Genomic DNA, 25,666 nt, shown 5'->3' with positions numbered 1-25,666 from the left:
ACAATCATTTATTGGTTTATTTTGTTTCTACAAAACACATTAGTCATTCATCATTTAAATATCTGACTTCATTAGAAACCGTTTAACACTTTCTCCCTCCTGCCATAAAAATACAGTAATTTGCTTTCGGGGAAAAAAAAAACAACTATGAACAAGTGTTCTGGTTTCCTCTGACTCACCTAATGTGTACCTCAGTGATTGACAGGAGTCCGTAAATCAGTAAGACAGTAGGCTGAAGACTGGGGTGCAGATGACCTCCCCCTTACAAGTGCTTATGAGCTACGGAACCTCCCCCCGTCTACCTCCCCTCTCCACGTCCTAATGTATATACAACTGAAACCACGGACGTGAAAGTCATTAGATAGTGCCGAGCTCTATCTACTCTATTAGTGTAAATGAATGTAACTTACCTTTAGCATTATATGCAGAAAAATACTTAAGCCTCGAGGTCCCCAATAATTTGGAGTACTGAACTAGATAACCACCCTAAAGACACTTCTGACAGAAGTAATGCGTTACTTAAAGAGAGGTTTCCAAAACTTGCTGTTAGAACCTAAGCACACACGGACACACGATACCAGTCCTCGTTCGCACGGTTTTACTCTTCCGGCAGTCCTTTGCCCTCGGTCAGCTCTAACTAGGCCCGAGTCCGGCAGGAAAGTGCACGGTGCACCAGATTCACCAGCGCTTAAGTTGCTACTGTTTTTTCTTCTTTACTGAAAGGTTGTACTGAACCAGGCTTTACCCATGACAGGCCAGCAACGTGAACACTTTTATTGTGCTGTTCTTCAGGCTTCTTCTAGGTATAATCAAAAACAGACATTAAAAATAGGGCTGATGGAGACTTTGGTGCTGTACAGACTCATTTCCCAAAAAGTTATGTGTACATAATGAGTAGTCTCTGAAGAAGACATTTCAGAAAGGAGACAGTTAATGGTTTCAAAAATGGTTATGTACTTACTTTCTGAGTCAGCATCTTCTCTCTGGCTTCATCATGTACAGAAGGATTCCATGGAGAAAAGCTTAAGGAAGAGAAAAATATTTAAAAATCTGCTTTGGCTTACTAAATTTGTATAACATTCATTTCTGAATACTTAAGCCAATTCCCTAACAAAACTTAACAAGGAACAATAATCAGTTGTCAACATGTAAGTTTTAGACATTAATCTAGATGATTCTCTCACAGGGCAACTATTCCTTATAGAACGCTTACGTGGGTCAGCTCATTTCAGCCTCACAACCATCCCTGAAGTACTGTTATTTACAGATGAAGAAAGTATGGCAGTAAAATTAAGTAATTGTTCTGGGTCACTCAAGTCAGTCAGCACAAAAGCCAACCAGTCTATCTGCAGAGCCCAGGCTCTTAACCACTGTACTTAACCAGCCTCCCAGCAATATGTGCTGCCAGAGAGCTAAATCACCAATTCCTCAGGTCTCAACAATCATTTGGATGCTTCCAAGATTAAATATCATAGTGCTGAAGAAACACACCATTCATCCTAGTCACCCTATTCAGTTTCTCTCCTTCCCCCAATCTGATTGACAGTGGGGCTATGGCAGTTTAAGAGGGGCTCCAGCTAAAACTGCCAGCTGAACAGAAAAGTCTGGACATTTGAACATGCATATTACAAGGATCCTTAGGAAATCAAAGTGACTAAATAGCTTGCTATTGGCACAGTATGCCAGTAGATGTCAAGCTTTCTGCCCAAGAGATTTCAGAAAGCGAGCTGCCAACAAATGATAAAGGTTGCAGGCTAACAGATGATACCCTTTCCTTTTAAATCCCCATTCTAAGACCACCTGGAAAATGGAAGTACAGGACAGCAAAGTGCGGTTAATCTAGATCATGTACCACTTACCTAATTGCATAGGGGTCTTCTATTTTAGGTTGGTCAAACAAACGAGCAGTGCACATCTTAACACTGTCAACCACTTTACTTTTAAAAAGCTGAACATCTTTTTCATACCTGTGTTAAAAGTTTAAATCAAAAAGTTACCAAGATCATCTCCTTAGCTTCGTTTGCAAATTTATCTAAAAGAACAAAGCAGAGTAACCTACAGGACTGCAGCCTCTGGGTTTAGGGGGCTTGCTGTATCAATCTTGTAAAAAACCCTCCTTGCATACATTAAAACTTGCCAAATGTGATTATGGTTCCGCCTAAAGAGAAACAACGTAGGATTATTGAAGCATCCTGCTGAGGTAGATCACCAAAGTAAACACTTATTGACTCACCTCCATTTTGCAAATGCTCTCTTCACATCCAGTTCACCTGAGGTGGGATCCACTAGCGGGTGAAAGACAGGAATATCAAACACCAAGCGCTGTATTTAAAGAGAGACGTGTCCTTTAATGGAAGCAAGGAGCTTATTAGACCCATACAGATAGTTGCAAAGGCAGCTTCAGGACAAGGCAGTCATGGTATTTTAAGTCAAAGAGCTGCTTCAAGAGGAATACTTAACAACTTCTGCCATTTTCTTGTAAAATGAAATTTTGCATCCAGGGGGTGGAATGGGGGGTGGGAGTCACTCTTTGCTCTGCTGCAGCACAGCGGTTGCCATGCACACAGTCAGTGCCGTAGGACAGCTTCCAGCCTCTCTCACACACCATGAGCAGAGAAACAAGGAAAACTAATGGCAGAGGCGGGTGTGGCAAAAGATGCAACAAAGGACAAAAATCCCCTTCAAAGATGACTGAGTAGACAAAACATTTTGAGAAACTGAAATTGTAAAATCATGAGCTCAAGAAAAGAGCCGAGAAATCTTTCAAGTCCTTTAAGCCCTCCTCGGACCCAACGAATGAAGCCAGACCTGACTTTTACTTACTGGGCAGTCACCATCTGGGTAGTTATCAGGGATGTAAACTGTAAACTTAAATACACCATCTTGATAGAGACCATGCCGTATGAATATTACTCCAAACCACACTGTAGGAAAAAAATCAAAAACAGTTAAGGCCCAAGATGGTGTCAGAGAAACCAAGTATACTATAAATTAAGAGCAAATCCTTCTTACTTAATGCAGAGCGGTAGGATGGCTGCACATAGACACCTGGCAGCTTCTGCTTCACAACCAGGGTACTAAAACAGAAACAGAATAATGAAATTGTATGGATGTAAATGACATACAGATCACACAACCCTACGTTCATGTTTGGAGAGAAGGAACAGTCCCTCGAGGGGCAACTGACAACTAACATACAAGCCAAGTCATCACCATCTCACCTGGCCCAGGCTCCTGCCCATTTCCCAGCTTTACAAATCCAGCTCACAGAGAAATAGGAGCTAGAGAGGGGCCCAGACAAATTCAAGCCAAGCAGGGATACACAAAGAATCAAGTTTTCCTCCCAGAAATCAACTTTCCCAAAACATCACCTTGGAAACCATCTAGTAGCTGATTCTGAACAATGCAACCTGATCTAGTTCTGGACATTAAATTTTAGGGAAACGAGTGTACAATTTTTATTTTTGTGACTGGACAACAGATTTCACCCACACATTCAAAAACCACCTGTGAAAGCACAATTTTAGGTAACAAGAATAAAAAGTCCACAGAATTGCCATCACTTAGATGTCATTTTAAGTGTGAATACCAGTCCACATGGCCGAGGGCCGTGTTTAGATTTGCGATAATCTTAGTGAAGGCAGGAAGGCTCTGCATGGGGTGCTCCCCCTAGGTTCTCCACCTCCCCCCCTCCAAAGTGACACCATGACTCAGGCACCTGAACTCTGAACCTGACACCTGAACTCATGAACCTGACACCTGAACTCTGTGGGCCCTGCAGCAAGAAAAGTGCATGGAAAAAGGGGGCATTGGCTCTTCTGGGACCTGGTCACCATGAGCGGAAAGGAATACGGCTGAGACCAGATCTTAAACAATGTCGACCCTGGGCCTTACAACACGTTTAACCTGCCAAGCCTGAATTTTACTGAGAAATAACTTGTTGAACCTTAGTTGACTGTTTTCATTACCTGTTTACCATCACACTCATTTTTAATCCTCTTTAAAAGCAGTTATCCTGTTTTTAAGTCACTAAAATTCAGCATGTCAACAGCAGTATGGCTGGCTGGCAGATGTGTCTACTACAGTAAGGCCGTTCTGTGCTCTAATACAGACAGCAGATTTACGGCCACAATAGAAGCCTGTCCAACTCGCTGCCCAGCCTCAGGCACAAGGCCTCCATTATAAAGCCAAAGGGACCACTGCCACCAAGTCACACACACTGCCAACTGTGCCGGGGCCTCAGACCCTCTGACCATTACGATGCGAGTACAGCGAGGGAAGGCTCCAGAAGGCTATACAAAGACATTTAAAAACGACAGCAATGAAGAATTCTCCACAACTCGGTCCTAGTAACAAGCGCTCCAGGCTGACATTGCGCCCCTGTGGTGGGCTGGGTGCGGTCAGGGGGCCCCCAGCACTCTGGGGCAGTGCCCCCTGCCTCCTGCTACAGATTTGTGTGACTTCGGTCTGACTTCCAGCTTCCAGGATTAGCCCTGCCCTTACCTGCCTGGAGCCCCAATCTTTGTGACTTCCCTATAACTGCCTACTTCTTCTGCCTCTATGGGTCACACAGCAGGAGTCCAGTCCTCTTTGTAATGACAGGTCTTCAAGTACATGAAGGCAGCTTTAAGAAGTACCTGCTACGTTGTCACTTCTCTGGGTCTACTGTTCCAGTCCCTACAGTCTGGCTTCCTGACCTTTGCCAACAGGGACTCTTTCCCTGGTCTTCCAGGATGCGTCTCATGAGATACTTAACACAGTGGAACACAAGCCTCCAGCTGGGTCTGACCCCAGAACCAACAGATTGCTGTCCTCTCACTGTCCTGGTGTCCACAACCACCCCTTTGGGAAGGGATGTCCTCACCTCATATACAGGCACACCAAAATTAAGTCACTCAGTTCCTGACCCATTTTAGATGCTTCACAAATCTCAGTATCCTCCTCTTGCTCTCCAAAATAGACATGGAGATGCAAGCCCATGTCTGCCTTCAGATCTTACCTGATACTGGAGGGGGATGCATTTGAGCCTTAAGACCGAATGATACCAGCCATATACGGAGTGTACCAGAGTAGATTTCATTTTTCACCTTCAAAGGTGAGTTAAAATTTAACAAGATAGTTCAAGCACTTACAATTCTGCAAGAAGCGAGTATTCCAGGTAGAAGGGTCCATAAGAAGCATGTGCGCCATTTGTTGACTGTGCTGCTGGGGCAGGGGATGTAGGCTTAGTTATGGGCAAAGCGTTTTTGGGAATACAAGGCAGCTGTTTCTTTGGAGCGGCACGTGGAGGGCTGGTTATCACATCCCCTGTTAATGCCTTCTCTTCACCTTCAGATCGCTATTCAAGATGAAGTTGTGAGAACATTTGTTAGCGTGATTCTTAAATGACAAGAGTACATGTGATGTACTCTTACCCTTGACCTAAAAGCTGGAATGACTCTTTGACAAGGACATTCTAGCACCATGATCAAGATGACTAAAAAGTCCTCTGAGCAGGCAGGCCATTAGTAAAAGAACAAAGCTGAAGGAAGACTAAAGCAATAAAAAAATTTTTAAAGCTACATCCTATAAAAACAGTAACACCAATATGAACAGGATGTACAGAGCAAGAAACGGTTTCTTCTGGTGACCCCAAAAAGAGGGCAAGGGGTTACTTAGAAATTAGACAACTGTACGAGATGAGAAGAGTCCACTGGCTCTTAGGTCCTGTAGAAGGTCAGGTGTGAAGCAGCTTAAAACAAACAGTAGAGGTGACAGATACTAGTCACCACCTGGCGTGAGCACCTCACTTAGAAACAACGAACAAAGCTATGCTCTCACTTGCGCTGCTCTGGTCTTGTCCCTGATGATCTACATCTGGGCTATCCCCAGCAGACTGTCAGCCTTAGTCAAAGACAGAGGTCCACATGAGTCAGAGATTAAGCCACCATCTCAAGAGACACTTCTCTGGCTCAAGTACAACCAAAGCCCAAATTAGCCACATTAAGAATCAATATTATATGGATAGAAAAGATGATGATTCCTGGGGCTGGTCTCCTAGAGGTGGAATTATGGGTTATAGTCCTTCTCTTTTGTCTGCATTAAGCTTTCCTACAATGTAGTTTTTGCGATTTTAAAATAGACATTTTGTTTGGAAAAATTAAACCGGTGCCCTCAAGTCTGAGGTGACCACATTGGACTGGTCTTTCTCAAAGCTGCTCTGATTGTGGAACCTTACAGAATAGTAAAAAGACTACTACAATAATGTGTCACAAATTTCATCATGTGTAAATACCCTAAATCAAGATAATCTTAGAATTGTGATTTCCAGAATGATTTCTACTTGAGATGCGATCTTAGTCTCAGAAACTGTCTTTCAGCAGCAAAGTATTTCTCAAGAGTAAAACCTATGGGTGCCTGGCTGGCTTTATTGGAAGAACATATGACTCTTGATCTCAAGAGTTGTGAGTTCGAACCCCATGTTGGGTGTAGAGATTACTAAAAAAATAATAATAAACTTAAGAAAAAAAATCCTAAGGAAAGCCAGCTTGATTTAATTCACATTTCAAAAATGTGTGAGGGCATGTTCCTGCTTGGCCCACATGAAAACAACACTGGTTTTCAGACCCAGAGTAATGTACAAAAACATACAAAATTATTGTTAAGGTTATAGGCAACCTCAGTATAAATTACTTTGACCTCTACCTTGACTCAAATGGATTTCCTCGCTAAATTTATCAACTATACCTACTTTGCGGACAGAGCTTGCAGACATGCTCCAGAAAGGGTTCATAACGTGGACTCCAAAAAAATTCAGTGGTCTGTGTCATCAAACTCTTCTGTCCTCAGAAGTCACTTTACCTAAAAATGAGATGAAAAATCACAGAAATATAGCAACACCAACAGTTAAGATTTCCAAAATAGTTGAGAAATAAATCTAACATTCTACAGAGAAATTCAGCATAACGTTGTATAATACATAGTGATGAAAATTAGGGGGAAAAGATATCTTCAAAAAGTTTCCTTCATTACCCCCTCTCTCTTCTGACTCCAGTTTCTTTCCCACCTTTAAACGCCTACAGGAATCTGTGTACCGAGTCCCTGGCCAGGATTCATAATATTCAGTGACACAGTTATTAAGCTTTGGTGCCAGAAATACAGAAGACATGGGTGGACTACACCAGTTGCTACTAGCATCTATAGTAGGCATTTGACTATAGGAAAGCCAGGTGCAGGGTGCGCTGTACCCGCATATGCAAAAGGCCTGTCACTGTGTAGAGTTATGGGAATTAAAGAGCCAAGGGGACTGATTAGCATCTTAAATGAGTTAAGTAGGGGATCCCTGGGTGGCTCAGTGGTTTAGCACCTGCCTTAGGCCCAGCGCTGATCCTGGAGTCCCCGGATCGAGTCCCACATCGGGCTCCTTGCATGGAGCCTGCTTCTCCCTCTGCCTGTGTCTCTGCCTCTCTCTCCCTTTGTGTCTCTCATTAATAAATAAATAAAATCTTTTAAAAAAGAGTTAAGTACAAAATTATTCTCCCCAGCAACTCGGAGCCAAAGACATAACAGAGAAGGTAGAGCAGAGAAGACAGAGAGCACCAACTGGGTCCTGGCAGGATCATCCCTGAGAAATGGTCTTTTTATGTCTATTTAATGTGTGGAAACCGTAGGATTAGATGACGAAGGAATTGCCAAGCAGTACATACAAATGCAACAGAGGCATGCAGAGACATTTCACAAACAAAATCTCCCAGCACAGTGTCAAGGAGTGGACAAGAAAGTATGCCTCAAAGGTCATAAAGTCACTGGGTCATTTACTAAAAATACAGAGGAAGAGGCAGACAAAAAGCAGCAGGCCAGGCTCTAAGAACAGCAACTTCTCTGCTCTGGTGATTTTCCCCAGGCTCGGTTCTGTGTAAAGCAGAGCTCCTCTCAGTTCCTACCTGCACCAATCAAAAAGCTGAAGGTTAAAAGGGTCAAAAGTTAGCAAAATTCTACTAAATTCATAAGGAGCAAATCACTAGAGAATTCTGTACCAAATGTCCCTGAGAGCAAAAATTTGTTTAATGACAAGCCTATGATGTCCGCAGGTGGATACCAACTCTCACATACCAGGATGATGCCAATTACTGCTGTTTTCCTTTCCACAACCTAATGCCACCCAGTAATTAAAGGAATGAGGATCCTGGTTCTTCCACTAACCTGTGGCCTTACACTCAAACAGCAACTTATTGCTGAGAGCTCTCCACATGTCTGCCTTTAAAGGTGTCTAGGGCACAGATGTGAATGGTTGGGACATCAAAGATGTGTGAGGGCATGTTCTGACCTAGAGTACTTCTAGGACCCATCTGACTTAAAGGGGACCTCGTCCCATTAGGACACAGTGCTCACCACCATGTAAATTTACTGGAGTGACTCATTCACCTATATGGTCCCTTTCAAGTCTAACACGTAGTGAGTCTGTGACTCTGCATTTAGGAATCAAAACTTGGGGGAAAAGAAAAATAAAAACTTGCCCCCCAGTTCCTTCTGTCTTTAAGCAGGAGGTATTTTCTACTGCTGCCCTATGTTTCCAACCGCGAGAAACTGCAGCACCCTTTTAGAGAATACACCATTTACGAGATGTCTAGTCTACCGACGCGGCCCAGCATTTTCCAACAGAACTGACATAGATGGAAGGAAGCGTAGAACACAATTTGAGAATTTCTGCTGGTTCGGCCCTGGCCATACAAACCAAACAGGATGGTCTCCCCTTACGTCATACAGCTGAGCAATCAGTGTCTTGGGCCGTGCGAACGATCTGAACGCGACATGAGCCAAAACTCCAGAAGAAGGGTGCTGCTTTCCTACGCGCCACGGTCCCTAAATAGGCACTAACTTAATACATCACCCCAAACGCTTTAAATTCCACGCTAAAAGGAGACCGAGCAAGGCCCTGAGCAAGGGCGAAAAAGCACTGGCCCTGGCCCGGCTCGCTGTGGACAGCCGGGACCCGCACCCTCGCCCGGGGCGGAAATCCATCTCCGCACACGCACGGAATCCGGACAAACCTGTCTCGAGGTGGTGCAAGGCAGGGGCCACGGCCCAGCCTCGCAGCCGGCTCAAGGCCGGCCCCGGGCCCGCGAGCCCCTCCGGTGGAGAGCTGAAGGCCTCGGGGCTCGGGGACACCCCCCCAACTCCGGGCGCAGGACGGAGGCGTGGAGGGCGGGCCGCGGACCGGGCGAGCCGGTCGGACCCGCCTCCCTTCTTCGGGCGGCCGGGCCCAGCACCTGGACAGCCCCCAGCACCGGCCCGGGGCCCGCGGCCGCCGGCGCAGCAGGTGCCAGCAAACGCGGACAGGTGCCCGGCCCCGCCCCCATGTCCCAGCGCGGCCGCCGTCGCTCGGGAGTCGGGAGCGCCGGGCAGCGCAGACAAACACAGGGCCGAAGGCGCTAGCGGCCCGGCTTTAAGGACTCCACGGCCCTCCCGTCCCTCCCAGCCGGCCGGCAGCGCACCTCACCTCGGCGCTTTCAACGCGGAGCTCCGGGCTGCCGAGCGCCGTCGCGGCCCCACAGCATCTCTGGCCGCAGCGCCAGCCCGGCCCCCGCCTGCTCCCTGCCCCGCCCTGCTCTCGGGGTCGGGCCCCGCCCCCTGCCCCACGCCCCTGGGCCCGGACGCTTCCGCCCAGCCTCCCGGCGCCAAGTGGCTCCCATACCTGTCCGTCAAGGACGTTCTTCCGGGGGCGTTGGGACGACCGCACTGCTCCCTGCCAATCAAATCGGCTCCGCTCGGGTGGGGCAGCCCTTGGCCCTCCCCTTATGTAACAGCGCCCGGAGTGAACTGTCAGTCACGGAAGTCTCGGCCCCCGGGGGGGGGAGGGAACAAACAAACAAGCCCCTGGACGTAATTGGTCACGGCATCCGCCAGTCATCACAGAGCCCCGCCCACGGGCTTGTGCGTGGCCGCCGCGGCCATTTAGGGAGGCGGTGCCGGCGGGTTTCCCAAGGCCGGGGCAGGGCGGGGCCGCGGCCCCCGAGAGCGCGACCTGCCGGCGGGCGGGCCAGCGGTGTGCGCGCTCCGCTCCGGGGAGGGGCGCCGCGACCGCCGACCGCCGTCCGCCGTCCGCCCGGGGTCCGGTCAGGTCCGGGGAGCCTACGGGACCGTCTTATGTAACGTGGAGAAACGCGGCGTAACGCGGCGTCCCGGCCCCGGGATGGGGGCGCCCCGTCAGCTCGGCCGTCGCGCTGCCACAGGGGCGTCTAGACCTGCCGGCGGGGGAACGTGCGGAACCCGCCCCGCGGCGGCGCTCGGGTCGCCGGTCTTCCCGCGGGTGCTCGAGGCCCCGACGCCCCGACCCTCCGGTCCCCGCCGGGCGGCCCCGCCCCGAGGAGCCTTTGAAGTCGGGAGAGCGAGCCCCGGGGACGGCGGCAGCGGACTCGGTCAGCCCCGGGCGGGCCCCGGAGCCCGCGCGCTCCCGTCCAGGCCGCGCGGAGTCGGCGCTCAGCGACGTGGGCCCATCGGGGCGGGGGCAGCAGGAAATCCTTGCCTCCGGCCCGGGCCCCCCCAGCCTTGGGTGCCGGCTCGTCCTCTCCCTGACTTTCTCTGCGGTCCCCTCCGGTCGGCGAGCCCATTCCTGCCTTCCCGCCCACGACAGCCCTGGAGGCCGGAGACGGTGGGGCCCCCGGGGCGGCGCGTGCTGAGACCCGACTGCCCCCGCCGGGCAGGCCCTGGGGCTGGGACGCGGGCACACCCAGTGCAGCAGTGCCTAGCCGTAAAAGGATCCCTTTCTTCCAGGGGTCTTGTCCAAAGAGCAAGAATACCTTTCCCAGAAGCTCTCCGGAAGCATGGCCCAAGGCCCAGTGACCGGAGGTGAGTCACTGGGTGTCCGTCCACAACTACACGAGCCAAGGGCAAGTGGAACAGCGAGGCTGCCGTGACGGGCCAAAGCCAATCAGGATTGACCCTGGATCTCCGGACTTTAGGGAGGGCGGTGACATAATCAGATTTGCATTTTGAAAAGGCCACCAAAACAGGAGAACCGCTGGGAAACCACTGCAGTCGCTGAGCCGGAGACTGCTGTAGGAAGGTAATGGTGGATGCATTGCAGGGAGGTTTAGGAGGTGGCATGGACAGGACTGGGCCATCGTTAAGACATGGGGGCTAGGGACACGGAGACACAGGGGGCGTCATGGATGATGGCTAGATTTTTGGCCTGAGCTACTGGATGGATGGTGAGAACATTCACTGAGATGAGTGACGGTAAACCATGCTGTTTATGAGAAGGCGGGAAATGGGAGAGTTCTATTTCTGATAGAACATGTTCGGGGTGTTTCTGTGAGTACTGTTGCTTATGCACCTGATATCCGCATCCTCTTCTTCATTGCTGACAGGGCCCCAGTGTTTGTTGAGGAGTCCAACCCTTCAACCAATGGCATGACCGCGTCCAGCAGCATCTGCCCCAGGCTGGGGTCACTTGCATTATTTTAGTTCCTCTGAGGTATGATGCTCCCTCCCCGACCCCACCCCGCCGCAAGGTGGGGCCTTTGAACTTGGTTGTTCCCTTGACCTGGAACCTTTTTTCTCCCCTACACAGATGTCAGCTGAAACATCACTTCCTTGGGGCAATTTTCCACTTATTTGGGAGAGGACTTATTAGTGTCTGTCTCCCACACGGATACTGTAAGCTCCACAAGGCCAGGACCATGTGTTTCTCTCTTTGTGGTCACCCCAACAGGCAATCCAATGCCCAGATGTAGTAGGTATGCAAGAAGTATTTGACGAATGAGGGACAGAAACAACTAAAGTAAATTTAAAACACCTACCAACCTGTACGCCCCCAGATCTGCAGCAGGAACGTAGTTCATTATGAAAATGAAGATGATTGACTCCAAAGGAAATGAGGCAGCCTCAAGGCACCGTTTCTTTAAGACTGAAATAGGTACTCTTCAACATGGTGCTGGGAACACTGGATGGCTACATGTAAAAGAATAACACTGGATCACTTTCACACCATACACAAAAACAAACTCAGAATAGATTAAAGAATTAAATGTGAGACCTGAAACCATACAAATCCTAGAAGAGAGCACAAGCAGTAATTTCTCTAACATTAGCCATAGCAGCATTTTTCAAGATATGTCTGCTAAAGCAAGGGAAACAAAAACATATAGAAATTATTGAGACATCATCAAAATAAAAAGCTTTGGCACAGTGACGGAGACAACAAAACTGAAAGACAACCTATGGAGTGGGAAAAGATTTCTGCAAATGACATAGCCACTCACGAACTTCTAAAACTCAACACCCAAAATCCAAATAATCCAATTTAAAAATGAGCAGAAGACATGAAGAAACATACCTCCAAAGAAGACATACAGATGACCAACAGACACATGAAAAGATGCTCATCATCAGGAAAATGCAAATCAACCACAATGAGATACCACCTCACACCTGTCAGGATGGCTAAAATCAACAACACAAGAAACCACAAGTGTTGACGAGGAAGTAGAAAAAAAAAAAAGAACCCTCTTGCACTGTTGGTAGGAATGCAAACTGGTGCGGCCATAGTGGAAAACAGTATGGAGGTTCCTCAAAAAATTAAAAATAGGGATCCCTGGGTGGTGCAGCAGTTTAGCGCCTGCCTTTGGCCCAGGGCGCGATCCTGGAGTCCCGGGATCGAATCCCACGTCGGGCGCCCGGTGCATGGAGCCTGCTTCTCACTCTGCCTATGTCTCTGCCTCTCTCTCTCTCTCTCTCTCTCTGTATGACTATCATAAATAAATAAAAATTAAAAAAAAAATTAAAAATAGAACTACCTTACGATCCCAGGTATCACACTACTGGGTGTTTCCCTCAAAATACAAAAACACTAATTCAAAGGGATATACACACCCCTATGTTTATAGCAGCGTTATTATAGAAGGAAATTTTAGAAGCAGCCCAAGTATCCATTGAATGAAGGAAGATGTGGATATATATGCATATGCACGCGCACACACACACACACATACCACACACACAATGGAATATTTCTCAGCCGTCAAAAATAATAAAATCTTGCCATTTGCAATGACCTGGATGGAGCTAGAGAGTATAATGCTAAGTGAAATAAGAGAACAAGTACTGTCTGATCTCACTCATATGTGGAATTTAAGAAACAAATGAGCAAAGGAAAAATAAAAAGACAAACCAAGACACAGACTCTTAACTAGAGAGAGCAAATGGTTACCAGAGGGGAAGTGGGTGGGGGAGGTCCCAGTGAAATAGCAGATGGGGAATAGAGTACACTTATCATGCTGAAAAAGTACCTAAAGATCTTAGTAGCCACATCTATTAGCACTTCAGAATAATACTTAGTGTTTTTTTCTTGTCTGTGTTATAAAGCTTTGGTCTGGTACATTTTTATTTGATTTCTGTGTAAACCGTGGAAACATAATGAGACATGAAAGCAAAATAAAAAAAAGTATGTAAAGCATGGAGGAATAAAACCCAGCTGACTCTAAACCTTACTTATAGAACATTTTCAATCACTTCCTTATTCTAAAGTTTTAGAGTATATCTGATACTGGTGTCAAAAGATGAATTCTTGGTGTTGGACATAATAGATATGTGGTCTCTATGAGCACTTGGGGCTCCTGCTCCTGTTCTAATCAGCAAAATATTCACCAAACCATTCTTCCCCTGATCCCCGGGAAATTAATCATACAAAACCTTTGGGTCGCTGATTTACTACGAAAGGAAGGTCTTAACAGAAGGAAGGGGTAAAATAATGAAGCTTAGTTGAAATGTGTATGTTTCATACACGTGCACGCATAAGCCAAGATTTTTAGTTCGACCTGTTCACCCCTGAATCCTTTTCTGAAAGGTAGATTCCTATTTCTTTTGGTACATGTACCACTGATTATACATGTTCTTCAAGATATAGGAGATGATTATATAGCGATACATTTCTTTTAATAGGTCAGAAAAAATAGATCAACGCATCAAAACTATGCTTTTATAGTTAGTAATGTTTTCTTCGAGGCCATAGGAGGCATTTTAAGTGAATGGGTTCAAGGAAGGCTATGAATAATCCTATAATTAACGGTGATCCTTACATATGGCAGAAATCATGAATTTCTGACAATTATGGAAGTTTGAGAAACACTGGTATGGAGGGATGAAATGGCTTTGTCCTTTCTGCACCTTCCCTGGGCATCACAGTTCTTGCTATCACATCACACATGTGCTTGTAGTTTGGAGTTGTGTCTGATCCTACTCCCTTGCTCTAGTTCACATAAGTTACTGAGTGGCTGGCTGGAGGATAGGTAGGTAGAGAAAGGGATGATTTCTACAGACAGACTACAACTTATTAAAATAAAAATAAGAGTATCTGATGGACCACTGAATATTTATGCTTTAAGGGAAAGCAAGCAGTATACAACACTGCAGCTCACAGAGGGCTGGAAAAGAATAGGTTTCCTCTCGTAATCGAACAGCATTTTGAACATGGCAGAGCAAATAAGCACCCACTCTCTCAGCTTGCTGCCAAGTAAACCCCCAGCCACAAGAGCAGTCTTCTCTCTGATTGGCATTATCTTTGCTAAACCACCTCACTCTGTGGTTTCAAAGCATTGAAAGATGATAAAGGCCTAAGTTTAGTTTAGCTGGAGTGGCAGATTCAGACAAAAAAAGATGAGAGAGAAAGCAATATTCATGCACTGCTAAATAATTCAGGGTCTGCTGTGGGCCGGGCACTGTTGCAGACAAGACCCCTTCCTTTCTTATAATCGGTGAATAGTGGTTCCTGAAGGACATCTTAGAAGTCACTGATATTGAGGGTCTGCCCCCAAAGTAAATGACACTGCCACCATGATCTTTTCCAACTTTTTAATTACGAAAGCTGTTAGAAACGTAGACCTTATGACCATCCTTATACTCATCACCTGATTCAACAATTATTAATGGTTTTGCTGTATTTCTTTTACCTTTCTATTCTCTCAGATCATTTATAAATAAGTTGCAGTCATCGTGACCTTCACTCCGGAATATTTCAGCAGGTGTGTCCTAAAGGCAGGATATTTCCCTACAGAACTATACTGCCATAATCACACTTGAGAGAATTCCCTAAATCCTTTGTCCTAATGGAGGCCCACACCTACTTAAATGGCCCTAAATTGCCACACATCATGAAAAAAAGCTTTCATAGTTTTTATTTTCCCAAGCCAGGATCCAATCAAGATTCACTCATTACATCTGGTTTCTTTAATCGTATATTCTAGAAGTCCTTTCACATCCCCTCTTCCCTGCCATTAACATGGACTGTCTGAACAGACCGGGATGTTTTACATCCTGGATTTCTTGTGATGTTGTGTAGCTTGGTCCTCTTTCCCTGCATTTCTTGTAAACTGTAAGTTCTGAAGACTTGATTAGATTCCCCAATTCTGGCAGGAATATTTCATGGGTGAGAGGCTTCTAGACTTCCACAAACTACTGATTTTGTAGAATTACATCCTAGTGATTACGCATGCAGGATTAAAAACCAATTATGCTCTGTGCTAACCCAAGTTACTTGAATACCTGGTACTGTAAATATTAGTATATTTTGAAGTTTTCAGTTGGCATTTCCTACTTCCCACTCTTAAGGCTGACTTCCTGTCAACGTCTTTGATCTAACAAATATCAAGGAGACTGGGAATCGGACTTGCTCTTATGGCCACTTGCTAGATACCTACCTAATGCTAGTGAAGTTGAATCCATATGAAAAAGAACGACGTGGTTCAGAAGACACTAGGTGGCGAGCTGTGTGGGTTAGTGTAGGAACCTTAGCAAGGGCAAGCAGGGCAATCTTAAGGAGGGATGTTTTATGGATTTCCCACTTCAACATTTGCTACATCCTCCCTGTGGCCAGACTCGGTCGGGCCTCAGGTCCCTGCTAACTGGTACACTGTAAACTTTTCTGTCTCATTCTCTAATGTGACAAGGTACCAAATATTCCTTAATGTGTGGAGACGTGAAAGCAAAGGCTACTGAAGGAATGGGAAACCCAGGCCCTCCTTGCTATCTCCAGGAATGTGAATCCACATAAACTTGACGGCAGAGACTATTACTGAATATCCCAATGGGTTGATATCAGTGTATTTTTATTTTCCCCAGGAACAGGCAGCAGTTTCTCTTGACACCGTTTACAGAGCCCTTTCCTTTCAACTGACACTAAAAAGCAAACCATGCTCTGCTCTAACTTGGCTCTAAGCCTGAGTTTAAATGACCCGCAGGGAGGGACCTTCCTATCTCCTAGTGGATGGTCGAGTGCCCTCTGGTGGGCAGTGGGAAGAATGCATGTAGCAAAGTAGTAAATCGACCTGTTTCTCAAATTGTTAGAGGCACATTCTAAACAAATTTCTTTAAAAAAAAATCCTGCATCCACATTTGCATTCCTAAAAAATCATACCGAAAAGAGATATTTCCTATTTCCATTATATTGTCCCTTAGACAAAATACTTACTAGTCTCAAGCAGGGGCGCATTCCATCAGGGGCTCAGGTACGCAGAGAAGAGGAATGGACTCAAAATGGGTTACTGACCCGTTCAGCTAAGATGCCTTAAATATCTGTGGGTCTCATCTCAGAAACCATCCTCAGGGCTGCCCTGCCTAACAAAGTTCGTGCCGCTAGCCCCCAGAGCCTCTCCATTGGCACCCTTCTCGTGATTGGCGTACCCCTCTGCACCTACATTCCTCCTTCCCATCAGAACCAGAACGTGGAATCCTCATTCCCTGAAATGAAAATGATTAGCCACAAGTCAAGCCTTCCACACCTACTCAGGGCTCAAAGCCTTTAAGAGTTGAGGCAGTAACAGTAATTCCCAGCATGGGGCCAGAGACACAGTCTGTCCTCCTAGGGTGATCTGGGGAGTGACGGGATGGTGATGGAATTAGGAGGGCTTGACGGCTGGGAGCTAGAAGACAGTTACTGCAACCCCCTCTCCACGGCTCCATACTCACCCTGTGCCAGGGCCAGTAGAAAACCAGCCCCGAATACGCCCATGTGGCTAAGGACCAGGTTGGTAAACTGGGGTGGGTGTGGGGTCTCTATGCATTTGGGTAGAGGGAGATGCAGCCCCCTGGTTATCTGAGTTTCTCAAGAGTTAGGCCATCACCCCAGGGTCACGTGATCCAGCTTCTCAGGACAAGTATTTACTGTAATCTCATTAAGCGAATCAAAGCTGCATTGGTTGCGCCGAGGTGGTAGGATCAGCAGGTTCCTTCCAGAAGGCAGATTAGCCCAGGTGATGAGCCCTCTGGGGTTAGCTGAGCAATCCTAACTACTAAGAAGGTTTGGGAAAAAACCTGCAGCCCCCAACCACCATCCATTGTGTCTTCACAACCAGTATCCCAGTATCCCTGTTGACTGGGATCTTTCTACATTAAATCACACAGCATGGGGTACAGGACCTTGGGGTCCTCCTCCTCTTTCCTTCCTGGAATAGCCACAGGCGCTCAACACAGCCACTTGAGCCCATTGCAGCTCATCAGAAATCTAGCTGGTTAGAGGGTGTGTCACTACTGCTTCCTGGCCAGAAAGCTCAGCAGTAAAATGCAAGGTCACACTCATGGAGAGGCAGGAGAGCAAAGGACTATTCTGCAAAACCAAGGATCTCCAATTCATTCGTCTGCCTCCACTGCTAGGACCCTGGTCTGAGCCACCAGGACCTTTGACATCTCACCGAAATGACAGCATCAGCCTCCTCACTAGGCTTTGGCATCTTGGCTTCCTCTCAGTCTGTTCTCAGCATGGCAGGCAGAGAGAACACGTTAGTCAGTTTGACTCTTTTTTTAAGATTTTGTTTTTTCATGAGAGACACAGAGGCAGACATAGGCAGAGGGAGAAGCAGGCTCCCTAGAGGGTAGGGAGCCTGATGCAAGACTTGATCTCAGGACCCTGGAATTATGACTATGACGTGAGCTGAAGGCAGATGCTCAACTACTGAGCTACCCAGGTGCCTTATAGCAAATTTTTAAGGAAACAAATTTTATGCTTAAAACTAAATTGTGTTGTTAATTATGGGCAGGGTGTGATTCAGTATTTCTCCAGGATTTAATGACTTTGTATGATGGACACTTTGTAGCCTTTGAGGACACCTTCTGTTTCCCCCTCCCCCAGCCCCTCTAACCCCCATCCTACTCTTTGCTTCCAGAAATTTGACTCCTTCAGATTTCTAATACACGTGGTATGACATAGTAGGTGCTCTTTGACAGCTGACTTATTTCAATTGTCTTCTAGATTTAGCCATGTTGTCTCAAAAGGCAGGATTTCCTTCCTTTTTTATGGCTGAATAATACTCTGTCATATGTAAATACTACATTTGCTTTATCCATTTATCCATCAATTGGCCTTTAGGTTCCTTTTAGGTCTTGGCTATTGTGAATAATATTGCATTGAACATGGGAGTGCAGACTTCAAGATCCTGAGTTTAGGGACACCTGGGTGACTCAGTCAGTTGAGCATCAGGTTCTTTATTTCAGTTCAGGTCATGATCTCAGGGTTGCAGGATGGAGCCCTGAGTTGGGCACTGTGCTCGATAGGGAGTCTGCTTGTCCCTCTCCCTCTGCTCCTCCCTCTGCTCACACTCTCTCTCAATTAAATAAATAGACTCCTTAAAAAAAAAAAAAAAAAAAAAAAAAAGATCCTGATTTAAATCTCTTTGGATATATACCCAGGAGTGGGGTTGCTGGATTGGAGGGTAGATCTGATTTTACTCTTTTGAGGAACTTCCATACCATCTCCCACAGAGGCTGCACTAATTTACCTTCCCACCAACAGTGCATAAGGGGTCCCTTTTCTCCACTTCCTCGCCAACACTTACTTTCATAGTAGCCACCTTATAGTTGTGGACCTATAGCTCATTATGGTTCTCAATGGCATTTTCCTGATAATTAGTGATGCAGAGGACTTTTTTATTTAACTGTTGGCCATTTGTTGTAGGTCTTCTTTGGAGAAAGTTCTAGTCAGGTCCTTTGTACTTTTTTTTTTTTTTTTAAAGATTTTATTTATTTATTCGTGAGAGACCCAGAGAGAGAGAGAGAGGCAGAGACACAGGCAGAGGGAGAAGCAGTCTCCATGCAGGGAGCCCGACGTGGGACTCGATCCCGGGATCCCGGGATCCCGCCCTGGGCCAAAGGCAGATGCTCAACCGCTGAGCCAGCCAGGCGTCCCCCTTTGTACTTTTTTTTAAAAAGATTTTATTTATTCACGAGAGACACAGAGAGAGAGGGAGAGACCTAGGCAGAGGGAGAAGCAGGCTCCATGCAGGGAGCCCCATGTGGGACTCAACCCTGAACTCCAGGATCACACCCTGAGCCAAAAGCAGAGCTCAAGCATGCCATCCAGGCTTCCCTCCTTTGTACTTTTTAAAATAAGGTTATTTCGTTTCTGTTGTTGTTGTTTTGCTGTTGAGTTGCAGGAGTTCCTTATGTTCCTTATGTTTCCTGATCGTATACTTGGCTCACAAATACTCCCTCCCATTCTGTTGGTTGCTTTTTCACATTGGTGGCAGTTTCCCTCAACGTGTAGAAGCTTGTTAGTTTGATGTCCCATTTGTTGACTTCTGCTTTTGATGCCTGTGCTCTTCGTGTTCTATCCAAAAAAAATCATTGCTCAGATCAATGTCAAGGAGCTTTTGGTCCCCTTCATGTTCTTCTAGGAGCTTCAGGGTTTCAGGTCTTACGTTTAAATCTTTAATCTATTTTGAATTGATTTTTGTGTCTGGTGTAAGATAAAAGTCTAATTTCATTATTTTGCATGTCGATATCCAGTTTTCCCTACACCATTTATTGATGAGACTATCCCTTCCCCACTGTGATTTCTTGGCTCCCTTATTAAAGGGAGCTCCCTTATCCCTTATTTGCTGACCAAATGAATGCCTTTAGCCGCCCTGAAATGGCTGCTTATTTCCAGAGCTGAGGACTGGCTTTATTGTTTTTCCCCTTTCCACATTAAGATGAGTGTCTTCCGCGCATCCCGCATTCCTGGAGGTGGGCACAAACCACCACTTAGTGGATCAATCAAGGATGCGAAGAAAACAGGAAGTGATAAAATGAACGTCAAAGCTCTTGATTGTCACAATCTCTCCATGGGTAAAAATGGATCCCAACACGGGTCTCCACTGATTCCTTGACCAGTCTTTGCCAACAACGTGTTAGCAGATTTCTCCAAGCCATGGCCCAACAGACAACATGAGTGTGGGAATCAAGTCAAGTATGAGCCACAGGCCCACCTCCTTGCTTACAGGCCAAAGAACAGATGACCAAAAATGGCCCAGGCTGCCAGTTTGCAACCCCTGGGAAGCAGCTAAATATAGCCCATGTGGGCTAGATGCATATATTCCTACGAGGAGTTCTGAGCCATTGATCAGCCATGGATCTCCATGTGTGGGAGTGATAGCATCAAGGAAACAAGGGCCTAGGAAATAGGTCCTTTTCATGTGATGGATAAATAAAGCATACATAGAACATTTGACTTAAAAAAGCAAGCAATCGGGACACCTGGGTGGCTCAGCGGTTGGGCGTCTGCCTTTGGCTCTGGTCATGATCCTAGAATCCAGGATCAGGTCCCACATCGGACTCCCTGCAGGGAGCCTGCTTCTCCCTCTGCCTGTGTCTCTGTCTCTCTCAGTCTGTGTCTCTCATGAATAAATAAATAAATCTTAAAAAAAAAAAAAAAGCAAACAATCTAGTCCAAGAGATGTGACAACTGCAAGAGAAAGGGGTTAGTGCCTTGGTCCCTTCCTCAGATGAGCCCACACTGAGCTCTAGCAGGGGTACAAGAGGCACCCAAGGCAGACAGCCACAGTGGCTGCTTTAATAATCTGACATGGGTCTTTCACACTGGTCTTTCCAGGCCAGGAGAGAGAGGCATCCTTCAGTGACAAAAAACGTGGTCTCCCATGGTCCTGTTGGCTTGGCTGAGTGGCTCCTGGAGGTATCCAAGACCTATTTATTCTGGAGAAGGGTCATATTTTATTCCCACCTAGCACTCTATAAACTCCCGGGCGGAGGGCCATCCCCAGTATTTACAACACAAGTCACACAAACAAGGGAACAACCCTCTCAGGAAGTGGAGGGCCTGTCAATCCAGCCGAGCCTTCTGTGCATTTATATTCATTTTTCGGCAGTTCTGTCACCTGTACCTGATTTGAGGGAGAGTCTCAATGAACAGTCCTCTCAGAGCCAGTGGTCTCGAGAAGCTAATGGGAGAACAGTGGGGCCTTGGTGAAGATGAAGTGAGCCTGAGGGAGGCCCTGCCTGCCAGGCTTCTCTCTGAGGCAGCTCACCACTCTTACCTCTGCTGACAAGGAGCACGCAAGAGACGGATTTCAGTCCCAAACGGTGTGTGACAAAAGCCCCTCCATGACATCACTCTTGGTTTGACAGCCATGGGGACAATGGGAAGATTCTCTGGTGACAGCAAATGCTTCTGCTCACCAGAGACCCAACCCTCCATCTCGTCTTGCAAACTACACATCCAACAAGTCCGCCCAATAGTACAGGGCAAGGCAGGGTCAGACGTGCCAAAGGAACGGCCCCATCAGAGACAGGCCCATGAGAGAGCATGCATGCCCTGGCTCCAGAGAGCTACAGCAGGAGGGGCAGAAACATTTTCTGCATAAATCAGACCGGGTTGCCTCTTTGGCAATGTCAACAAGTAGTTAGTGTTGCAGCGTGGACTTGCTGAGAGGTGGGGGCCCTAGGCTAGGGGTGCTTACCTCTGACACACACACATAGGCAAATTCCGAGGCTGACCTTGCACGGAGGCTCCACCACGTTTGTTTTCACAGTGGTAAACCCATCTCCTGGCACACCTGAGCTTCCAGGAGCCTAGACCGGTTGGGGTGATGCTTCAGATTCCTTGTTGGTAATGTCCTTTATGAGAGCGCACAGCGTCTACACATCCTTGCATACTGTTCGTATTATTTTTCAAGACCTGCTTCCTCTACATGCCTCTCCACCCACCCCATCGCTCCAGCAACAACAGAAGGAAGGACACCTGCCACAGCGGCCACTTGCCTGAGCGCCCCTGGAGAAAGGTCTTTGTTTCTTTTTTTTTTTTTTTTTTTTTTAAATTTTTTTAAGGTATTTATTTATTTATTTTATGATAGTCACAGAGAGAGAGAGAGGCAGAGACACAAGCAGAGGGAGAAGCAGGCTCCATGCACCGGGAGCCTGATGTGGGATTCGATCCCAGGTCTCCAGGATCGCGCCCTGGGCCAAAGGCAGGCGCCAAACCGCTGCGCCATCCAGGGATCCCAAGGTCTTTGTTTCTACAACTAAAACTCTTTCTGCTCCTGAGAAAGATAGAGAAAAATTAGCTCCAAGCCACAGAGAGAGAGATGGGGGATGGGGGCTGTGGTCCAGAAACCGGTCTGAATCCCCATCCTGCCACAACTGCCACGACTGGCCAGGCATGGGTCCCTTCCCTTGTAGGAAGGGCCTCTGCATCTCAAACCATGAAATGAGGAGAGCGGGCTCAATGCCCTCTTCCCTTCCAGCTCTCAACCCTTTGATTCTAAAGACCTCGAGTCAGACAGGACTTTAAAGAGAAAGTAGTGTGATCCTCCAATGTTGCAGAGGAAACAGAGGCCGAGGGAGGGGAGGGGAGGCTCACGGTCTTCTAGTGGATCAGCTGCACTGCGATGGTGTGGGAGCCGAGTGTGGGTGTGAGCATGTGTGCACGTGTGTGTGGGGCGGGCCTGTGCCTGCACAGGAGGCGTCGGCCAGGGCGGGGGGTGGCAAGCGAGGCACAGAGAGAACGTCTCTTTCCTCTCACAGATCACCCTAGAGATTGTCTCAACTTTACAGGTGGAACTGGAGATAAATGGATTAGCCAGGTGAATAAACCTGTATTAAAAAACCTTCTGAAGAAATCAATTTGAGAGAGAAGATTTGGGAAAATAAAATATGATCAACTGTGTCAGATAGCTTGAATAAATCGATGCCTGCAAGTCTGGTAAACAATTTCTGATCTATGGCTCCCATGGCATCCTCGCTGGTAGTAGTTACCTTAGTAATCGGACCGTGGGATGAGGCCAGGCCAGAATGAAAGGCATTAAAAATAATGTTTCTTCAAGTGAAAATTAATTTATTTGCTGACCAACAAAGACCAAAGCAATTTCAGAATTTTAAGGATGGCGGGACATCATAACATTCTTTACACTTTTCACCCCCTCCTGCAATTAGGCATGGGGCCGGAATGGAAATAAGAAAGAAATGGGCCTCTTGGTCCCCACGGGGGATGTGCTGAGCACAGGGAGACACGGAGCGGGATGCAGCTGCCCCGGCAGCTGGTGGCTGAGGGGAGAGGCACGAGGGACAGACAGGACCCCGCCGAGCCCCACACAACCGAGGCCTCTGCCTGCAGCCTGCTGCACACAACAATCAAAACGCCACTGAAAGCCAGAGGAGCTTTAGCTTTTCTGCTCTGGCCTTGCTCTTCAGGGTAGCAGGGGAAGTCAGAGAGGTAGCTTGGGGTGCTGGAATGAGTCGGTCTGAAAAAAGGATGAAGTCCACCACTGATACAGAAGTTAAGACCCAAGGCGGTGGTGAGCACCTGCGTGGCAAAGGCAGGTGGGCCTGGGAGGGGATGGCACCCGTGGCCGTGGATGGAAGGTGGTGTCGGCGCCTGTGACCTGTGGGGCTCCAAAGGCCCACCTGGCAGCCAGAACGATCTTCTCAGCAGGAATCAAAAGAGATCCCGCTCCAGCTTGAACCACTGGGATAGAGGAGCCGCCTCTTAGCAGCTTGTAAAGCTTTGTTTTATAAAATGCTCTGTAATGGGTAGAAAGCAGAATGCTTTCATCAAACAAGCCCTGGGAAGCAAGGAGCTATCATTTGCACCCAGCAGATCATCTGTTTGCGGGCATCTCTTTGGAATTTCGAGTTCAGGGACTTTGCCGTGGTTGCTTCCTTGAGATGGGTCCCGACCGCAGTGTTCCCACCATTGAAATGGGAGCCGATGTGTGGTGTTGGCCCAGGCCCCAGCCGCCCAGCTACTGCTGACAGCCTTCCTTGGGCGTCAGGCTGCAATCATCAGGGACGGTCCACTCCTCCCCGGTGGCCTGCCTGTCCCCCCAGTTCTCCCGCCATCCACTCTGCACGGGCTCACAAGCCTTACATGTGCTCCTTGGATGTTCCCCTGGACGGCCCGTTCCTTCTATCCAGAATGCTGCTTTGCCAGATCCTGTGTGACAATCTTCCTCTCTTTCAGGCCTCGGCTGAAATGCCACCTCCCCAGAGGGCTTCTCCCACCTCATCCTCTTTGGTCATTGTCGCATTGGCCTATTATATTTTCTTCTCGGGCCTCACTGTGCCCTGGAATCCTCGTATCGTTTGCTCGGTCTGGCCTCCTCCTAGAACATAAGCTTCCTTAAGGGTGGCCACCTGAACTCATGCATTTTCTCAGAATCCAGCTTGGTGCCCCGAACATCCCAGGCCGCTGAATCGAATGAATGAATGAATGAGTGAATCATAGAGAGCCTCAAATACCATGAACTAATCACCTTTTTTGGTGACTATTACTCTTCCATTTCTGTTTCGGAGGTAAATAATTTCAGAGACAATCCCACTTCCAATGGTGACAACCCTCGAGGGAATAAGTTTCTCTTTCCTCCGAGTGAAGGAGGCCAGAAGAGTGTGGGCTACCGGGAGAGGCCACCAAGCACAGACTTCGCTCATCTAAATCTGCCGAGTGCCATTTCAGGGAGCTGTGTCTAGAGCTACGGCCAATCCCCCCACGGGCAACCCTGCCTGCCGACCAAAACTCCATTAAAAAAAAAAAATAAAATAAAATAAATAAATAAATAAATAAAACCATTGATGAAAAAAGTCAAACAATTTGGTAACGGACTCTTGGAAAATGCATCAAAACACATGCACCCTCATGTACGTCTCTGGAGAGCTTAAATCGATACCTTGTTTGACACTATTAAAAATCTAAGCGCACATGCCCTTTGACCTGACTCTTCCACATCTAGAAATTTATCCAACAGATTTATATTCACAGGTACAAAACTTCGAGTTCACAAGTTTAGTGATTGTGGCAAAAGATTAGCAATGATGTAAGAGTTCCCCGGTGAGGGGGCTAGTTAAGCCAATTACCGTGTGTCCAGAAAAATGAAATACTGCAGAAGAAGAATGAGGAAGTTCTTGATGAGCTAATATGAGCCCATGCTCCTCATTTCATGGTTTGAGAAGCAGAGGCCCTTCCAACAAGGGATGGGACCCATGCCTGGCCAGTTGTGGTAGTTGTGGCAGGATGGGGATTCAGACCGGTTTCTGGACCACATGCCCCCCTCTCCCCCCCCACCCCCCGCCATCTCCCTCTCTGTGGCTTGGAGCTAATTTTTCTCTATCTTTCTCAGGAGCAGAAAGAGTTTTAGTTGTAGAAACAAAGACCTTTCTCCAGGGTCATGCTAAGAACACCTTCAGAAGGATGTCCAAGGAATGGGGCACATGGTTGACTCTGGGTAAGGAGGCAAGTGGCCGAGAAACAAGGGGAAGGAGAAGACTTTTCACTGTGCATTGTAAATTTCAGCCGTGTGAACAGACAAATGCCAGCTCTTTGCCTAAAAATTGAGCATAAAAATGTAAGCTGTAGATTTGGCACCACAGCACTTGAGAGAAAATTCTGTAGCTCAGTTCTGTAGATACGACCCAATTTGCCTTGCTATAAAAG

At 47.3% G+C, this 25,666-nt stretch overlaps 1 protein-coding gene and 1 long non-coding RNA gene across 11 annotated transcripts; one reads left to right on the top strand and one right to left on the bottom strand.

The window, feature by feature from the left end:
• Positions 1–3: 3 nt before the first annotated feature.
• On the bottom strand, positions 4–10,906 carry LOC112660469 (AKT interacting protein). Of its 9 annotated transcripts, none has more exons than XM_025447996.3 (10): positions 10,779–10,906; positions 6,731–6,840; positions 5,133–5,338; positions 3,013–3,077; positions 2,824–2,924; positions 2,234–2,322; positions 2,060–2,158; positions 1,860–1,967; positions 962–1,022; positions 4–799 (listed from the first exon to the last, which is right to left on the bottom strand). In XM_025447996.3, exons 2-10 carry the CDS (start codon positions 6,770–6,772, stop codon positions 689–691), a joined length of 882 nt encoding a protein of 293 aa, XP_025303781.1. In that variant the 5' UTR covers positions 6,773–6,840; positions 10,779–10,906; the 3' UTR covers positions 4–688. The 9 variants fall into 9 exon arrangements, with proteins under 9 accessions (XP_025303781.1, XP_048960432.1, XP_025303780.1 ...); XM_049104475.1 differs by having other exon boundaries at positions 4–796; positions 10,779–10,869; XM_025447995.3 differs by lacking the exon at positions 10,779–10,906 and adding an exon at positions 9,674–9,829.
• Positions 9,966–13,464, top strand: LOC125754092 (uncharacterized). Of its 2 annotated transcripts, none has more exons than XR_007407485.1 (4): positions 9,966–10,397; positions 10,753–11,044; positions 11,349–11,455; positions 11,552–13,464. It is a non-coding gene; the product is annotated as an uncharacterized LOC125754092 (long non-coding RNA). The 2 variants fall into 2 exon arrangements; XR_007407486.1 differs by lacking the exon at positions 9,966–10,397 and adding an exon at positions 10,434–10,630.
• Positions 13,465–25,666: the final 12,202 nt, after the last annotated feature.

This window comes from Canis lupus, chromosome 2 (assembly GCF_003254725.2).
Source record: "Canis lupus dingo isolate Sandy chromosome 2, ASM325472v2, whole genome shotgun sequence".
NCBI lineage: Eukaryota > Metazoa > Chordata > Mammalia > Carnivora > Canidae > Canis > Canis lupus.
This window is presented reverse-complemented; position numbering and strand designations above follow the sequence as displayed.